Source organism: Telopea speciosissima, chromosome 1 (assembly GCF_018873765.1).
Source record: "Telopea speciosissima isolate NSW1024214 ecotype Mountain lineage chromosome 1, Tspe_v1, whole genome shotgun sequence".
NCBI lineage: Eukaryota > Viridiplantae > Streptophyta > Magnoliopsida > Proteales > Proteaceae > Telopea > Telopea speciosissima.
Window position 1 is genome coordinate 16,681,671 of NC_057916.1, and position 18,947 is coordinate 16,700,617.

The following is an 18,947-nucleotide window of genomic DNA, read 5'->3' on the forward strand; positions in this document are numbered from 1 at the left end:
GAGATAATGTTGACTATTCATAAAAGAGTTCGGATCTATTCCCCCACTTGAGGACGATAGGGACAAATCTGAACCCTCCATGGGATGTGGGTCCCACAACCCATGGAGGGTTGGGATCTATCCCCACTCGCCACTGCTCCCCATGTGGGTAGTTCATCCCAACTCTTCATAAAATAAGGGGCTGGTATTTAAGACCTTACGATGGTAGATTTTCATTATGTAAATGTGAATAGAAGATTTTCCATGAAATTTTAACCCCATCCAAATGAGATGTTGGACATTCATTTGTGCCATAATTTGATTGAGTAGTGGACGTGACGTGCCATCCAAGAACATTGCTCCCCAAATAAAACTAAAAAATGAATTCTTGAATAAGAGGTATCATATTCTATATTTCTAGGTATACTTCTATTCATAGTTTTTAAAACTGAATCAATCATCAAATCAAAAAATGGGCATAGCTTTTCTGCTTTACCAGTGAACCACGGTTTTGAAAGGGGAAACAAATTGTGATTTTTTTGTTTTAAAACTATGCAGTAAATTAAAATGGCAACAGTTTTCATGCACATACATCATCGAGTAAAGTTGGGTGGTTTGACATTTTTTAATTTTGAGCGATAATTTTTAATCATTGAGTTGTCATCATTTACCAAGTATTGGATCAGCATTAATTCCACCTGGTACCCTGTGAGTTGAGTGCAATAAGATGACCGCTCAACTCCAAGCCCCAGAGGATCTAACTCCGAAAAATAACAAAGGAAATCTTTTAGGCCTTGAGGACTTTTAAGGTTCCATAATTGATAGAGCCCTTAAAGCCTCTTCCATAGTAGGAATGCGATACAACATTTCGTTGAAGTCATTGTTAATAACTTGTTGAACTGATCCTAGCACATGTTGCAATGCATCCAGATCAAAATTTTGGGGTGAGACTCTTGCACTAAAGGCTCCGTTTGGTTGCAAGGGGAATTAAAGGGAAAGGAAGATAAATTCTTCAAACGTAAAAAATAAACACTTGTAATCATTACCTCATGTGATTCTATAAACTACTTACATTCCTTACCATATCTAGTAATGATACATTTTACATGTAATGTTTATTTTACATTTCAAACCAAAGGGAATTGGATGCAAAGTAAAGTGGAATTTAATAATCAAATATATAATGATTTGAAGTTAGTGACATCGTCACATGGGGTAATGATTACACAAATTTCTTTTTTAAGTAAAAAAATTTCACTTCCCTTCACTTTAATTCTCCTTGCAACCAAACGGAGTCAAAATGCTTTAAAAGTCCTTCATACATTTCCTGTTTAGTTTCATTCTCACTCCCCATAAGCTAGTTTTAGTCTGAGGATCCGATTTCGTTGCCTATATTGTACACTAGTCACATGGAAAACGACAAGATTCTTATCTTCACTTTGGATCCAAGATAACTTTAATTTCTGGTAGGGGTGAAACAAGGTAGGGTTGGGCCGGGCTTTTTAAAACCTTAGCTCAACCCTGAGTCCTCTTAACTCAACCTAAGCCCAACCTAGACCTAGATCGGGCTGAGATATCTCAGCCCAGGCCCAACCCAACCCGATCAGGGTTGGGCTAGGCCAGGTTGGCCCTGATTGACCCTGATTTTTGCCATTTACATCATTGCATTAAAAAAATGACACACATGTGATCGGGTATTGGTTTGTTTCATATTCAATTGACTATTAGACTTTTCGTTATGTTAAAAAACTTAGTCCAATCTTAAAATTGTTAATATTTTCGTTCAATAGATAATTAGTCTTTTGTTGGTAAATCAATAGATAATTAGATATTACATATTCACCCAAAAAAAAAAAAAAAAAAAAAAAAAAAAAGATATTACACAAAAATTGCAAGAGTGTAAATAATAAATTGCAAAGCATAACCTAACACAGCGCCAGGTTGAGCTTAGCCAAGGCCCTCAACCCTAGTCCAGCCCAACCCTGATTCAGGGCCTAAAAATTTCAACCCTAACACGCCCTCAAGGTTGTAAAATCCAGTCTAAGCCCTATTTAGGCTCAGGGCTGGCTCGGGCTAACAAGGCCAATCTTACACCCCTAATTTCTAGTGCCACGTAATTTCTTCTTTGGCCATTTTCTCCTCCAATTGGAATGTAACTTTGTTTTCTTGGTCTTGCAATTCATTGGAAATGGGTTGGTATGGTATTGGTACGATATACGATTTAATGCAATATGTACACGACATGGTATACAATATGTGTTATACGATTTTCTATATTACATATCTATAAATTAGTATATATAGTATGGAATATATCATATTTACTATGTTATATTCTTATATATATAAATTAGATATATATATATATATATATATATATATATATATATATATATATATATATATATATATATATATATATATATATATATATATATATATATATATAAGTATATATTATGATAATACGGTACAATACCGATGTTTGATAATTCGAGGTATCGGTATGTATCATCGTTATCAACCTCTACACTAATACCGTACCTTTCCGAATTGTATTAGGTACGATACGATAACGGTTCGGTATTGAATTGAGCCCATATCAAAAATCCAAATCCCTCCCAAATGGTTTTTTTTTTTCTTTCGCCAACCTACAACAATATTTAAAAAAAAAAATTCCTTAAGCCTTGTATTGTTTTTTTTTTGGAAAATAACCCTTGAACTGTTTCAATTCGGGCATTGTTGGATGGTCTTTTTTTGTTTTGGTAAACGGCACTGTTGGATGGTCAGGCTGGGCTGATGTGAGTCTATAATACCCTTAGTCCCTTACTGATGTAGTGATGTGAGTCTATACAACCCTTACTTATATTGGATTAAGGCCAGGAATGGCCCAAAAATTTTCAAGATTAGGGCCGACTGTTTGGGCTAGACCTAGGGCCGGTCTGATCACCATATATAACCCAGGTTTTATATCTGTATCACTCACTTCGTTAGGGTTTTGGGCTCGCACATTTCTTCCTGCTCTTTATAAGGCTGAAGAAGCTGCGGAGGCGTAGTCCGTTCTAGGTCGAAGACAGGGGCGAGAGGTTTCGAAGAAACAGCAATCATGGTTCGTTTTGGTCTTGATTTCGTTTTCCTTCCATTAGTATATCGTTACAGTCTTCTTCTGCTGTTACCATCCATCGACATTTGTAAACTTAGATTTGATTTCTGGGTCAGAAGAAGTCGTTGATTTTAACTCCTATGATCGAAGTTTTATTTTAGATCTTGTTCAGAAAGTTTTTTTTCCCAGTTTAAATTTGTTTTGCGTCCTTCGTTGCAGATTTAGGCGTTTCAGAGCCCCTCCTAATGGTGATAATTAGTTTCCTAACCATTCATAAGAAATTTGGGCATCTGATTTTTTAAAAAAAATTTTGGATTATGTGTTTCTCCCACACTCATGCGGCCTGCATTTAGGGTTTCAGAAACTTGTATGGTATTGTGTACATGATATTTATTGTGATGTTCTAGGCACAAGTTTTTTATGTTAGTTGCTCTGGGTTTTTTTTTTTTTTTTTACTCAGATTATGATACTCAAATGTGTTCCAAGATGTTCCATTTCACAATGGTATTTTCATGTCAGACTACATGTTAGCCATTATAAAATAACAATCTCACTACCCCACCAAAAAAGCAAAACGATTTGTTTGGTAGATACCTAGGTTGCGTTTGGTATGGATTCTTGGAACGCATTCTAGCTTGATTTTGCATTCCTGGATGATAAAAATAGTTGTTTTTATCAATCAAGAATGCAAAATCGACCTAGAATGCATTCTAAGAATGCATACCAAACGCAGCCTAGAAGTTTCAAATTTTGTAACTCGTTTCATAAAAAAAATAGTATTGTAACGTGTTGGCATGAAATTACATTTTTGAACTACCTGGAAGTAGAACTGTTGAATGGTTAAAATATGTTCAATGAGACAAATGCATATCATCTAAGAGACGATTTATCATTTTTGGGCTAACACAACAAAAATTAAATCAAGAGGAGATCTCATCTGTAACTAAAAGAATTATGTTTACAGTGAATTGAAATTTTGTGGATTGGACAGCTCCAGGTAACACTCTACAGATTTAAGCTTATGAATTTTAGTAATTAAATTATAAGTCAAAATTGTGGTAATAATTATGATGGTGGATGGTAAGCATGATCAATTATTATGCAATGAGAAATTATGATATGAAGTCATTGTTGGTTATGGCACATATTGTTAGAGATTCCTAAAAGCAGTGACAAAATTATATATATATATTTTCTCATGCGCCATAAGGTGTGATAGCCACCACATTTGAATTTGTTATTAATTTTGTTACATCTTTTGTTTCCCTTGTTATCGCATGGAATTTAACATGATATGATTAGCCTCGTTCAAGGGGTTTTGGTTTGTCACTTTTTGCAACTCTCTACACCTTTCTGTTGAATATTTATAAATTATATACATTGGTGGAAGTAGATTTAAGCAGAGCATTTTGGTAGCAACAGTGAATGACAAGTCGTGTGAGTATTAGTGTTCATACTGCTATAAATTGTCACTGATTGGGTACATGTTATATTGTTAAAACAAGACAACTGGAACCTTTGTTCCTCTCCTTTGCTTTGAGTTCTTTTGGATAAGGATTTTTTACCCTTATCTATGTTTTATACTTTTCTACAATTTAAATTCGTTGTCTTCAATTTGAGGGGAAATATAAATATTGTAAATGAGCTCACCACAACCACTGCTGGTGTTTATTTCAGGCTCGAGGTTTGAAAAAGCATTTGAAGAGGCTCAATGCACCAAAGCATTGGATGTTAGACAAACTTGGTGGTGCATTTGTAAGTATAGAATTCCTTTAACCTGTCCCTTTTTCTGTTGTTATGTTTCTTTTTAATATCCAGTTCCTCTCATTGTGTCTGTTTTGTGGTGCAGGCTCCAAAGCCATCATCAGGGCCCCACAAAGCCAGGGAATGCTTGCCTCTGATTCTTATCTTGAGAAACCGCCTGAAATATGCCCTCACATACCGTGAGGTCATTGCTATACTGATGCAGCGACAAGTTCTTGTTGATGGGAAGGTTAGGACTGATAAGACGTACCCCAGTGGGTTTATGGGTATGTGTTCGCCAATTCATTGTTTTGTCTAAATTGCGCTTCTTCAGTTTGTTGAAGTTTAGAGACAATTCCTCACTCAGAAATGGGAGGATGGAAGAAATCTGGCTGTCTGTCCTGTGGCACGTGTGTGGAAAATTTGCACATACCGTATATGGTTATTTTCACTTATGTGTGGTGTTCTCAAGAAATTATCCTTATGCTGTGTGTTAAAATCTCCTCAGTGGAAGTGCATTTATTGCCCATCCACTCTTTTAAGTCCTATATATGCCAAGGGCAATCAGAACAGCTTCTTTAGTCCTGCAATGATGTAGTGTGTTCCTAAATTATAAGATCATTTTCCTTGATTGCCAGATGTATTGATCTAGTTATTTTAATAGAGAAACCTCCCGGGGGGGGGGGAGTATTGATCTTGTAATTTTAAGTCTCGAAATTTAATATTGCCTGTACCTTGATTTCCAGATGTAGTGTCAATTCCTAAAACAAACGAGGATTTCCGTCTCCTTTATGATACCAAGGGTCGTTTCCGTCTGCACTCAATCAAAGATGAAGAGGCCAAGGTTAGTCTGCAGATCTATGTCATATGTCTACTATTGATCTGTACTTTTTTTTTCCAGTAATATTCTAGTCCCTTTTTTTAAGCAGAAGTTTTGCAGTTTTGCTTAGTTATTTTCTTGATATCTTGACATCTATCACAAAATTCCAATGCATACTGGGCCTTGAATTGCACCACTTGATAGAGTACACAATTGACTAGCAGTTGACTAGCACAACTAGGTCAAATAAGCATTTGAATAATCAAAAACGCGGATTCATTTTTATTATATTTGGGCATTTTAAGATTCTTATATTGGATGGTTGTACCTATGTCCCTGGTGGTTGGCCTCTTGTATCAGTTACAAATGCTATTACCATACTCTTTGATTGATGGAGCAGGGTTTTTTTTTTGTTAAATTTTTTATGCTCTTGGTATATAATATGAAGGTGAACCTTTGTTTATCTGATGTTCCTTCACCTTTTCTTTCTTGCCAGTTTAAGCTCTGCAAGGTCCGGTCTGTGCAATTTGGGCAGAAGGGTATCCCATACCTCAACACCTATGATGGACGCACAATCCGTTATCCCGACCCACTCATTAAGGCCAATGATACCATCAAGCTCGACCTTGAGAGTAACAAGATCGTTGACTTCATCAAGTTTGATGTGGGAAACGTGGTCATGGTTACTGGAGGTAGGAACAGGGGTCGTGTAGGGATTATCAAGAACAGGGAGAAGCATAAGGGTAGCTTTGAGACCATCCACATTCAGGATTCCACTGGCCACGAGTTTGCCACTCGTTTGGGCAATGTCTTCACAATTGGCAAAGGTTCCAAGTCTTGGATATCTCTGCCTAAGGGCAAGGGTATTAAGTTGTCAATCATTGAAGAGGCCAGGAAGAGGCTTGCAGCCCAAGCAGCTACCACTGCTTAAAGCTTTATGATAACAGTTTTAGTGGTATAGCTGGTTTTGTTAGTTTGAATCTGCTGTTTAGCTCTGATGATCTATCTATCGGACTTAAGAATTTAAATTTTGTTGGTCTTTTGGTAGTTTGGACAAAGTTTTGTACTCAGCAATCCAGATTTAAAATTTCTGTTGTGGATTGATGGAGAGATAAAAGAAGATTGGGATTCTATTTATTATTGTGTTTGGAGATCGTTTTGTGCGCTCAATCAGGTTAGGGGTCTTGGTTGAAGTGAGCATCTATTCATGATGCAACCCTTATTTACAATAGGCCTTTCCAGAGGTTCTGGATCATGCTTGTGGGATTTGTCTCATACGGGTGAGCAACAAGATTGTTCAACTGTGGCTAACAGTACTGCTGCCTGCTGGTTCGGTAACCAATTTGATTGCAGAATTGTTGCTTTGGTTGTTTTTGCAGCTCTCTTGAGATTGGTCTTGGCACAAAAAAAAAGAGTAGCTGTTTTGAGATTTGAGTGGTGGTTGAAAAATCTATTCGTCAGAAATTGAAATTGCTAAAGAAAAATGGGATATTATCTAGGTCTACTAGTAACTCCGGTCTCTGGGAATTTGTGCAATACAAATTTTCCACTCTTCACTTTTTCAATTTCTTTCCATCTAACAAGCAGGGTTTAAGTCTATTCTATTCTGCTATAGCAAATTTAACAGCATACAACTATATTGGTGATTTGAGGAGCGAACATTAAGCGTGTTTGTTTGCCAAGGAAAAAAAAAAGATAAATTTGCCTTTATTGAGGTCTACTAATACATTTTTTACCCAAAGCGAGGTCACCACCAACTATAATGGAGACTCTCTGATGCCTAAATCAGTTTTTCAAACAACAATGATACGAATTGGATAAGTGATGAGGCAAAAAATTAGAGAGTAGTGAATAGAAGTCATACATGTGTGATTGCCCAAATGTGTATAGTTTGGAGTGGCTGGATGGCGATGGTGAGTGTCTAGTTAAGATAGGTGTCTCGAAAAGGGAGTTGAATTCTTGTGGAAGACCAGAATGGAATCCAAGAAAGAACCCAAATTTCCATATTTAATCCGATGGATTAAACTAGCGGCTTGGGACATAAGGCACCAGTCGCACCAGTCGTTTGTCTCAGTACTCACTTAATGATCTTAGACTTATTTAACTTTAATAATGGAATTTAAATTTAGATGTATTCTCTTGAGAGAGAGAGAGAGAGAGAGAGAGAGAGAGGACTAAAGACAATCCAACTAACCGTTGACCTGAGTTCCCCACCACCAACTTCATAGAGCGTGCGGACGAGAATCTTTGGTTGTAGAGTTAAGAGAGAACAAACAAAATCTCTATAGATGCTATGGATGGTGGCAGGTTTTATGGATGGACCTGTCCATATGGTATTTATGGACGGCTCACCTTCTTTGTAGCACATTACAGATCTTGCAAGGGCTGAAATTTTGTATTGTGAGGTAAATCTAAAGGTTTCTATTCATGTGTACATCATTTGTTCAATTGGAGTTGATTAAGTAGAAAAATAAATATTCGTTCATTTACATAGTTTTGTTGAAGAAAGAACATTAATCGGTGTTGTGTCTCAGATTGTACCTACGTTCAAACACAACTCAACGCGAGAAGACCAGTTCAAGTTTCGAAACAGCCTCTCTATGAAAGTTATCTAAAACATTGAATCTAATAAATGAACCCCTAAGATATAGAAAAGAACGCTGTCAGGCTGTGTAGTGTACACTAGTAGCTTCCTGTGTCCATCTCTTTTCTCCCTCCTATGAACAAGATTTATGATGTTGTGTTTTTTTTTTTTTTATTTGGGTAGAAATGATAATGTAGTTAATACTTAATAGTTTATATTAATCTAAGTTGTTATTTTTCATAACCCCCCCCCCCCCCCCCAACAAATTTTTTTTATTAAACCCCCCTCATAAACAAACCAAACACCCCAAAAGAAAAAGAAAACTATTTGTCTTTTTAATGTAAAAGTTATTGAATTAAAGTTTGCAAGGACACTGATGGTATTCAACCAAAACTTGATGGGAAATTGTGTAAAAGCTCACACAGGTGTCTCTAAGAGTCTGAGGTCCCCATCCTCCTGGATGTTGCTTTCTCCCACCTCAGATTCTTTTTATTTTATTGTACATTGGAATATTTTAATGGGGAAAGGAGGGAGGTTGGGAGTTGGGACTGGGAGAAGATAAAAAAGGACCGATGAGATTAGTGTCTGTCTGGAGTTATAGCCACGGCCCACGAGAGAAGTCAGTGATATAGATGATGGAGAGATGGAGGAGACGGTGGTGCTTCAAGACCAAATTCCTCTACCAAACAAAGCGTCTAGTCTTCTCTATTACTTCACGCTTTACCTACAGACACAAAACAGGTGAGACTGCAAATATTGCAATCTAATCTCTCTCTCTCTCTCATTTATTCATATATGTATGTGTGTGTGTGTGAATGATAGGTAATAGAAAGCATGGACTAGTGAAACTTCATGAGGACATGGAATCTTGCAGAGAATATAAAGATATCCGAGTGATGTGGGAGATGATTCATTTCTCTAGTTCTCCTACTGTCCCCAAAAACCAGAGCAAGAAGAAATATTGGTATTGGAGGTTTTGCTTTAAGCCAACTTGATGAAACATAGATCTTCCTAAGGAGGGTTGTTCTCAGATGCTCCAAAGTATAAACTACAAAGGGAGTAGAGTTAATTTTCTCCTTGTGTGTGTAAATAGCAGCAAAGGTTGAATTATTTGAACTAAAACAAATACTTTATAGTAAAGGGAGTAATAAATGAACCCACCATTCCTTAATTTGATGGTCTTTCAAGCAATTAAATTTGGTACACTATCTTTTAGGGTCTGTTTGGTAAGATGTGAAATGAGTAGTGTCAATAGCCTAAAGTGCAGTAAAATCATCAATAGCTTTTCATTTTACTTCCAACCTGAGACCCTGTTGAAATTTTGATTTTTTTTTTCTGCAAACTAGGCCTTAGTGAAATAGGTTTGTGAGGTTATGACTCTTAATTGGGGGATTGGGGGGGAACATATGTTAGTATCAACAAGTGCTCGAAATAAGTGGTTTAAAAAATTCTTATTTATTAAGCACTTATTTCTTACAGTATACCTAGCCAAATGACCCCTTAACCTCAGAAAAAACCATAATAATATGCTGAGAATCTCCTCCAAAATAAAATTATCCAACTGAAGCTGTTGGGCAGCAATTAGACCTTCACCCCAAAGCCAACACTTTCAAACTAACATTGAAATAGAACACCTTGGTCTGGCAATGTAAAACTTCACCTTAATGAGTTCAGAAGATAATACCATTGCCAGAACTATCCTGCTGCGATATGCCTTCAAACAAAGACTGGATGAGAGATCTGAGACATTGAACCCTTTTGTCTTAGAACATTTTTTAGAACCTTCAATGGCTCAAAAGAAATTATTATTCTGTTTGAGGTAGTTTGCGTTACTCAACCGAGCTGAAAACTTAAACATCACCTCTAACCAACTGAGGTTTCAATGGAACAAAATGGAGTTATGACTCTCAAGGAGACATGGAATTTTTCATGCCCCACACAACACAACAAACGAATTAGACTTGTTAACCACCCAAATTAATTTAAAATTCCGACTCAACGATCAAAACAGGTAGGCAATACAGGTGATTCCAAGAAAGAAAAACAACATTTTATTTTATATTTTGTTTGGTATGGACTCAAATAGGAGGCTACTTCTAAATTAGGCATCATATTAGAAGATTCTGAACCAATCTGATTGTCAATTGGGTACAAAATTGGACCAGGTTCAGATCTTTTAGGCAGTAGGGCAAATCATTAGCTAGGAACCAATTGCAATCTCGGTAATAATAGTGGATCCTCTTTTAAGTGATTTAAGATGATTTCCTGTTATATATTTATAACCATTTTTCTTCTAATTTGTTAATCCTATATTGTTGAGCATTGACAATGCCCGAGCTATCTTGTAAACATACAAGGGAAGAAACAAAATCCAATTATACATTACATCAAGGAAGGTGCTGGCCCTCTAAAGGTATAAAGAGATGAGCTATGAGGTACGATGAAGAACATACGGTGGCCACATTTTTTCCTCACCTCTTTTTTCTTTCTTTTTTTGGGTTTATCCAATGATATTGCTTGCTGTTTTCAATTCATAAAAATTGGTCACTGCAACAATTCCTCTCCCCCCCCCCCCCCCACCCCCACAACTGTGACTAAAGCAATTGGCACGATCATTATATGACTTGATCAATCAACCACCTCCCAAATGGATTTTGAAACTTTGCTTACCTTCTCTATATTTTCGTTTATAGATTTCTTTTCACCATTCTGTAATGCCTCCCAGTTCCAGGCTAGAATGAACTAACCAAAAAATTTTACCACCTACCATGATTCATGAATAAAAATATATAGAGACTGATAAAATATGTTTTCCAACAACAATCTGGGTTGAACTTTTGAGTAACTAGAATTATACACCAGTCACAACACACTGAAATCAATTGAATGGATATATAACTTTGAAAATCTGACCCAATATAAATTTGACAGGTTTAAAAACTCTGAATGAAGTTCGGTTCCATCAGCTCCGATTCAAATTGTCCGAAAATGAGCCGGACTTGGGTCAGACTCAATAAGAAAAGCATCAGGGTTAATTGAAATCGGCTTAGATTGATGCCAAGTCCCATCAATTCTGACTCGATCTTTAAAACACTGGTAACAATCTACATGAGAACAAAAGAACTAATAAAAAAAAAAAAGAGAGCAAGATGATCGATAACCATATATTGCTCGACTCAAAGCTAAAAATATTTCCCACTTTAAGGACCCCATGAGACATGGGAAGTTGCCTACATAAAGCATAGAACAAAGCACCCAGAGGATGCATCAAAGTTCATTAGGCATTTTCTTCAAATCAACTTCATTTAAATGCAACTTGTGTGTAGAATGAAGGGGGAAATTGATATTGTAACACCATCATGCAGCACCACTTGGATCAACTTCAAATCATCAAATTCATTTGGGATTTTCTAGAAATGTACTCCCTATCTATAAAAGAAACACTACCACTAAAGCCTGAAAGAACATTTATAAAGGCAGAAATTGTTATTTTAACACCATCATGCAGCACCATTGTCTTCATGGAGGAGCATTTGGTCAAAATGCCATACTCCTGCAAACCCACATAAGAACTCCTATTAGCATATTTAATATCAAATTTAAAAAAAGAGAAAGATTCAAAGCACATAGTAACAGTGGATGGATTTTAGAATTGGAATCTTACCATGTCCTTTGCCCAACCGTCTCAATTGAGCAACATATTCGGACATCTTCTTGATGGCTTCCACCTACATATATAGATAGATCAAAACCAAGAGGGTTAAACTCTTGGAACCCTATTGCACATATTCATCAACATAGAGTTGATGTAAAACAGGAACATCAACTCAAATAGTTTTAAGTAAACATAAATATCAGATTTCACCTGCTCAGTCAAAAACTCGGCCTCAATGAAGTCAGTCATCTGCACATCATGGTTCTGTTCCGCTACCTATAGGTCAGGAACAAAGATATCTCAGAATAAGCCCGATCTGTCAAATTCCAAGCCAACACACTCGTGGACTGTATGGAAAACAATTCTTTCCCAGTTCATTTAAGGACCCTTTTTTTTTTTTTGAAAAAAAAATAAAGCCCTAGAGAGTCTATCAGTAAGGTGTTTGCTTTTTAAATATAAGAGAATCTGCTCTGTAAATTGCATTGATAACCCATGCACTCGTAGAAACATCAGTCCAAAAAAGAAAAAAGAGTAAGCATTGAAAAAGCACACAAGCATGTGCACAAGATACAGAAGAGTCTGGGATTTTACACTGTGCAACTTCAGAAGCTTTTCATTCGTTAACTTCTCCAATGCCAATCCAAGCTCCATTGCTGAGCAAACCAAAACAAAAAAAGGAACAAATAATGATTATGAAACAAAGCAAAGATGGCACCCCAAAAAAAGAGAAAGAGAGAGCAAATAGTATTTCAAACAAAACAGGGCACAATGGAAAAGGTTAAAGCAGAACCCAGTTTCGCAGTGTCCACTTTTAGCCCTCCTCAAGATTCATTTAATTCAGTAAACTCGTTTCACATGGAGTGGAGAAACACCACTATATGCATGCTAGTGAACAGAGATATCCATGTTTCTATACAATAAAGACAAAAAGACGATGGTTGATGCCTACAAGGCACGAGTACATTGCAGTTTTCATAATCAAGTATGTTCATCTAGGCTTAGGAAACTCCAAGAAATTGATTTTCTTTTTTTCATTTCCTATATATAAATATAGGGCCATCTATTCTTGCATAATGCTAATAAAAGTCTTTACGATTAAACATGCACAAAAGGTAACATCAATGTCCATCCACTTCTGACATAAATGGGTCATTGCACTTGCACATCTTCAGGGAGGGTGGATCCCACAAATAGACAGATGCATTAATTGTAAATATAGAAAGGTATTTACTCATTCTCTAACTTCTAATTGTCATAGCCACAGTTTACTCTTCATGCATAAATTATGTATATAGCAAACACAAATAGAAGTTGCATCACTCTCCATATGGGTACAGCACCTGGCCATCAAAGGGTCAACATAAAAGACAATTTGCAAATACTCCAAGCACCCACTAACAGCCTTGCATAAACACCATAAGGAGGCTCCAAAGCAACTTTACTTGGCATATAAGTTAGAATTTAATTGTCCACAAGTATATGCTGAACATAGACAAAAACCTGGAGGAAATATGGTGGACACAAATACAAGGTGATGCATACTCTTGTATACAATTACCTGAGTTATAAAAGAGAGAAACATCTGCTACATATGAATTTGCATACTATACAATGAATATTAATAGGAATACATGCCATCATTTCCATTCCTCATCATATACACCAACAGAGAGAATGTTAACCTACCATAGAGTGCATCTCCTTTCTCCTCATGATAAAACTCAGACTGGGGAGACACTATAGGCTGTAGCTTTACTCTTCCTCCTCTCTTGTTCTGAGAATTTTCATGGCATAACAGTATTATAAATCCGCCCCAGGAACTGAACAGAGAATACACGAAATAAAACAGACAAAAAACAAGACAACAAGGATTTCAGATTTGACGAACACCTGATATTCCATCAGTTTTTCTGCGTGTTGCCTTTCTTCTTCACTAGACTCCTTGAAAAATCTGACAGCAATAGAAGTTCATAATCAGCTAGATATCCTATCAATTGAAATAGTCATGGCACAAGTGTGTGTGTGTGTGTGTGTTGGGGGATGGGGGAGGTTCAGGCATTACTTGGCAAGGCCCTTGAGAGCAACATTATCCCGGTCAAAATAGGCGTACAGGGCATGATACACATACGACACATTGTACTCCACGCTGCAAGTCAGGCAATGAAGGATAACAAATGGTAGTAAGAAGCAGAAACATATATTAATAATTAATACTCACAGAAACAGAATCATAAGACTATGGAAATCGATGATAAGCCTTTCAAGCAAAGGTTTAGAGAGGCACATTTTAAAACAACAACAGAAGCAATGCACAAGAAATAAGTGAAAGATCTTGGAAACCCACATGTACTGTTGATAAAACCTGATTAATAACCACAAATGAACAGAAACAGACAGATTATACAAAAATACAGACAAGTTAAAGAAAAAGGAAGAAATGCATTAGATGGAAATGAAAAATTCATAAAATATAACAAGATACATAGACAAATATATGGATGAAACAGATCGATCCAAATTTTTAAAAAAACAATAAATCAATAAAGGCCCCCCAAAAAAACACATCGGATCTGATACACCCAAGAATGAGATTCAGTAAGAAGAAACATGGAAACAATAACAATGATAGATACAAAAAGATTCAGAAACATACGAAATGGACATAAATTAAAATACAAGAGAAAAATCTTGAAGTCTCCAAAATTCCAAGCAAAGATCAGATACGCGACCAAGAAGAAATGGGATAGAAGAAAGGGAAACAAGACACACTTGATTTGTTCGTTTATTGCAGCCTCACACTCGTCAGCGTACATCTGGCGAGCAAGTGACTGATGGGGAGCGACGGGAACGAGAGAAAGCAGAGACGCCTTCCTCATCTCTTCGAAGGGCTCAAACACAACTCCAGTCACTAACCGATTATTCGATTCTTTTGCTGACGCCGACACTACGAACCCTTCTCCTCCATTTCTCCCCGTTAGAGTCGGCAGATATGAAGCAGAAGATGAGTTCAAGCTCGACGGCGAGACAGAAGAAGAAAAAGAATGAAGAGGGCTTCGACTGGCCCCTTGTGTGTTTGAGAGAGAGAAAACAGAAGCTGAAGCTCTGAGAAGCATTGTCTCTGGTCAAAAATGGATGAGAGATCGGCACAGATAAGAGAGAGAAAGCGAGAGAACCTGGAGGCAAATGCAGAGGAGATGATAGATGATGGGGATTCATAGGAAATGTGGTTAGGATGATATAAAGTGGTTTTAGGCGGCAGTGTCTCATTTCAACCATTGGATTTTCTCCACGTGGACGGATCGCATTGCTTTAATAGAGAAGGCGCGTGGTGAACCCGTGCCCTATCTGGAGATGCTGTGTGTGGTTCTGGAATCCAAGAAAATATCCCACAAGAGAGGGAGACGTTAGGGTCCATTTGTGTGAATAATTGAGAGTTAGGGTTCTATTTTGTCCATCTGTGACCAAAAAAATCTGGGAGAGAGAGAGGGTTAGGGTTGCTTTACTAGTTGTCCATCTGTGACAACAAAATTAGTGAGGGAGAGACTTTTTCAATAAATTCCCTATTGTGGAGGAAAACCATTCATGAATATACTAATTTTTTTGGGGGAGAATGTTCTCTGTATCGCAACGTAGGCTGTGTTCAAGCACAGGAGCCTGTGTTACGGCACAGAGAACATCGCCCTTTTTTTTTTAATCACCCATCTTCTATAGAATTGTAGAAAATAAATGAAATTTATCTGTTGTAGTTAAATCTACAAAACTTCTGAATAAAAACTCCAAAAAAAATTATAGATCCGTGAAAATGTTAGCTTCCAATTGTATCTTCTAGGGTTCAATTGATGATGGAGATATATCTCATACCTGATTCTAGGTTATTAAACCTTGATAATGGCACTTTATAGAAAACATTCCATTTGTCCCTTGAAGAGAGATCTCCTTTTCAATTTTTTCCTATCCCAAATTATATGGCCATGTTTTAAGTCAACTTATGAGTTTTTGTTAAATGTATTACTTTCCCCCTTGCATTGATAATTGATTAATACATTTATTTATTGTATAATTTTAAAACAGTTTAAATAAGTAATGGGAATGCAGTATTGAAAACTGAGAGCTTTTTTTTTGTTATGTTTTAACCACTCCACCTTAATTTTGGGTTTTCCAAAGGGGAAAATCATTGGTAAAGGAGGGATATTATTTTAGGAGGCAATTCCCTTCATAAAGGATGAATTTTTCCACTGATGGGTGTCAATACTTTAGGATAAACATCGAGAAATAGTGAGGGTATTATCGACTTTGTAAAGTAGAGAGACTAATAACGAATTAATGACCCTAGATGGGTGTATTTTTTGTGTACCAACAATGGGGCCTTATTTTTATACTTGGTAATATAAAAAAGGGAAAAAGTTTTCTGTATGGGAGTGTGGCCTACACTAACACTCCCATGAGTCTATCTCTCTCCTCCCCATGTGAAAAAACATATCTGCCCCCTTATTTTAAGGAGGAGAGAGAGACACACATGGGAGTGCTGGTGTAGGCCACACTCCCATACAGAAAACTGCTTCCCTATAAAAAAAAAATAAAGCTAACAATATGACATGATGAATGCTTTTCCAAAAGACCTAATTTACCCCCACAACATGAATGTTATAAGCTAAAATATTAGGTTTGGGTATGGTCAATAAAAATCAATTTTCAAATTTAGCTGTTATCTACCCTTAAAACATTAACAGACTGGGGCTAAGTGTAATGGAGTTTGCAAAGTAGGGGAGGTTTGAGTATTTTTCAGAAAGGCAGGTAGGTTCCTATATTTGTCAGAAAAGCCAGGGGAGGTTAGAGTAATTTACTCTTTTTTTTGGGGGGGGGGGGGGTGAGAGGTTTGGGGCATCAAGAAATGATACAAAATCCTTTTTTGCATCTTTCTAGGGGTAGTTATTTATCACATGGCCATCAATACTTCCATTCACAGGATAGGGATGCAATTCTCAAAATAAAATTGAGCCTTTATCCTAGTGAGGATAGACAAATTTGAGGTGTATCCAAAACAGGAGTGTTTACTGTAAAATCAACATACAACCTCTTATCAAATCTAAACCTCAAAGTGCTGCCACGGGTCCTTCTTCCTCTCGTGTACATCAATAGAAGCATGTTCTTGATTCAGTGTGGAAACATATATGGTCACTCCAAATTCTACCAAAAATTAAATCATTTTTTTGGAGAGGCATTGCTATTGGTGAAGGATTCCTCTCACGGCAAATACCTATCGATCCATTATGTCATCGTTGTGGTGCAAACAAAGAGACTACAGATCACTTGCCCCTCGAGTGTCCATTTGCCAAGGTGGTTTAGTTTGGTAGTTCCTTAACTTATAGCCCTCCAACAAATCAGGTGTCCAAATGCTCAAATTGGTTAAATAATTGAGACTCATTATATCGCCAAAATAAGAAAGTCGCACGTGAATCTCTATCCCGTTCTTTTCTTCTTTTTTTTGGTAAATCCCGTTCTTCTTTCTTGTATTGGTATCTTTGGAGAGCAAGGAACGATTATATATTCAACACTAAAAATTGGACCCCGCAAGAGGTAATCATAGTGGCCGAGCGAGCCTTTCTCGAGTTCCATATTGCATCTATTGGTAGCTATATATCATCATCTACACCTTCTAGTGCTCAAGTATCTTCTATGCCTAGTACACCTGTTATTCTCAATTGGACAGGTGGTTGGTTACTATAAAGTTAATCGTGATATAGCGCCGGAAAATATAACTTCAAAAGGTGGTATAGGTTTCATTTTTAGAGATCACAGAGGCTATCAGGTGAAGGCAATCTCATATTTTCTTCACTTTAGATTGACGACTCAAGGTGAAGCTATTGCAATTCGAAGTGCTCTTGTAGTAGCTGTGGCTGCTGGTTTCATTCAACTTCAAGTGAAATTGGATTGCAAGGAGGTGATCAATTATCCATGACCATAACTGAATTTCACCTTATGAAATTTCTATTGTAATTTCAGGTATTAGGAGAATATCTCCTTCTTTTGGTTCTATTTATTTTCAATGTACTTCACGGGCTATGAATGGTTTTTCAGATGCCCTGGTTAGGAAGGCCTTGTCTTTTATGTATGTGATAGTTTGATCAAATTCCACTTCATGGCTTCATGATCTTTGTGAATCTGAAGCCTTAGGCTGTACATAATCTATCCTTCAATGACTTTTCTTTTTATCAAAACAAAAAGAAAGGTCAAGAGAATGAATTTGATTAGTCTTTGGAGAATCAATAAGACACACAATAGATCATATCAAAAGACGGAACATTAAATTTGAGAGATGAAGCATCAATGGAACTCCAAACCTATCTAATAGGCAAGGGTGTCAATTGGTTTAGTTTTAGTTATCCGGTTTGATTCAAGATACACAATGTAGAAACCAAAATTAAATTGAATTAAGAACAATAACACATTTTCCAAACTAAAACAAACCGATTCGTTTCGATCTAGTTTTTATTTGATTTCATATCCGGTTCCTTATTTGGTTTAGGTCCTATGTTAGGTGATGTGCCATTGTTTTACATCTTCACCCACAAAAAATACCCTTATTTGTGAGGGGCTTAATCCATCCATTTTTTTTCAAACATTAATATGGAATATAATTTATCATCCATATTGATTGAAATATTGAAAAATATATAATTCTACCTGGATGCTTATTCTGTTAAAAACACAAGTAATTCAGTTTGGCTCTGTAGTTATAATCATGAAATCGAAACTAAATCAAATCAAGAAAAGATTCTAACTTTTGAAATCAAAATCAAATCGATTTATTTCGATTTGGTTTGATTTTAAATGGCCAGTTTCAATTTCGGTTCTAAGACACCCTTAGCAATAGGCAATAGGTAACTTGTTAAATTAGTGGTTCCATGATTCCATCCATACCAAAACTGATGTTGGTTGGGTCGACCATAGTAGAAGCATTGAAGCAGGCGGTTTAACCAACCCGTAAGCCACATAAGGGCAAACTCCTAACTGGTACCGTGCAACTGTGTATATATATATAAATGTAAAAAAACACAAAACC

The 18,947-nt window shown here is 36.6% G+C and overlaps 2 protein-coding genes and 1 long non-coding RNA gene across 3 annotated transcripts; 2 read left to right on the forward strand and 1 right to left on the reverse strand.

Moving 5' to 3' along the window:
• The first annotated feature begins 2,974 nt into the window (after positions 1-2,974).
• On the forward strand, positions 2,975-6,756 carry LOC122662896 (40S ribosomal protein S4). Its single transcript, XM_043858604.1, has 5 exons — positions 2,975-3,088; positions 4,760-4,837; positions 4,932-5,112; positions 5,572-5,669; positions 6,142-6,756. Exons 1-5 carry the CDS (start codon positions 3,086-3,088, stop codon positions 6,574-6,576), a joined length of 795 nt encoding a protein of 264 aa, XP_043714539.1. The 5' UTR covers positions 2,975-3,085; the 3' UTR covers positions 6,577-6,756.
• A 2,086-nt stretch (positions 6,757-8,842) lies between these two features.
• LOC122662910 lies at positions 8,843-9,166 on the forward strand. The gene is made up of 2 exons (XR_006333097.1): positions 8,843-8,970; positions 9,052-9,166. It is a non-coding gene; the product is annotated as an uncharacterized LOC122662910 (long non-coding RNA).
• A 2,210-nt stretch (positions 9,167-11,376) lies between these two features.
• Positions 11,377-15,050, reverse strand: LOC122662891 (ferritin-3, chloroplastic-like). Its single transcript, XM_043858597.1, has 9 exons — positions 14,654-15,050; positions 13,947-14,030; positions 13,775-13,835; positions 13,571-13,658; positions 12,476-12,537; positions 12,095-12,160; positions 11,894-11,957; positions 11,645-11,782; positions 11,377-11,553 (listed from the first exon to the last, which is right to left on the reverse strand). The coding sequence occupies exons 1-8, from the start codon at positions 14,995-14,997 to the stop codon at positions 11,730-11,732; spliced, it is 822 nt and encodes a 273-aa protein (XP_043714532.1). The 5' UTR covers positions 14,998-15,050; the 3' UTR covers positions 11,377-11,553; positions 11,645-11,729.
• Positions 15,051-18,947: the final 3,897 nt, after the last annotated feature.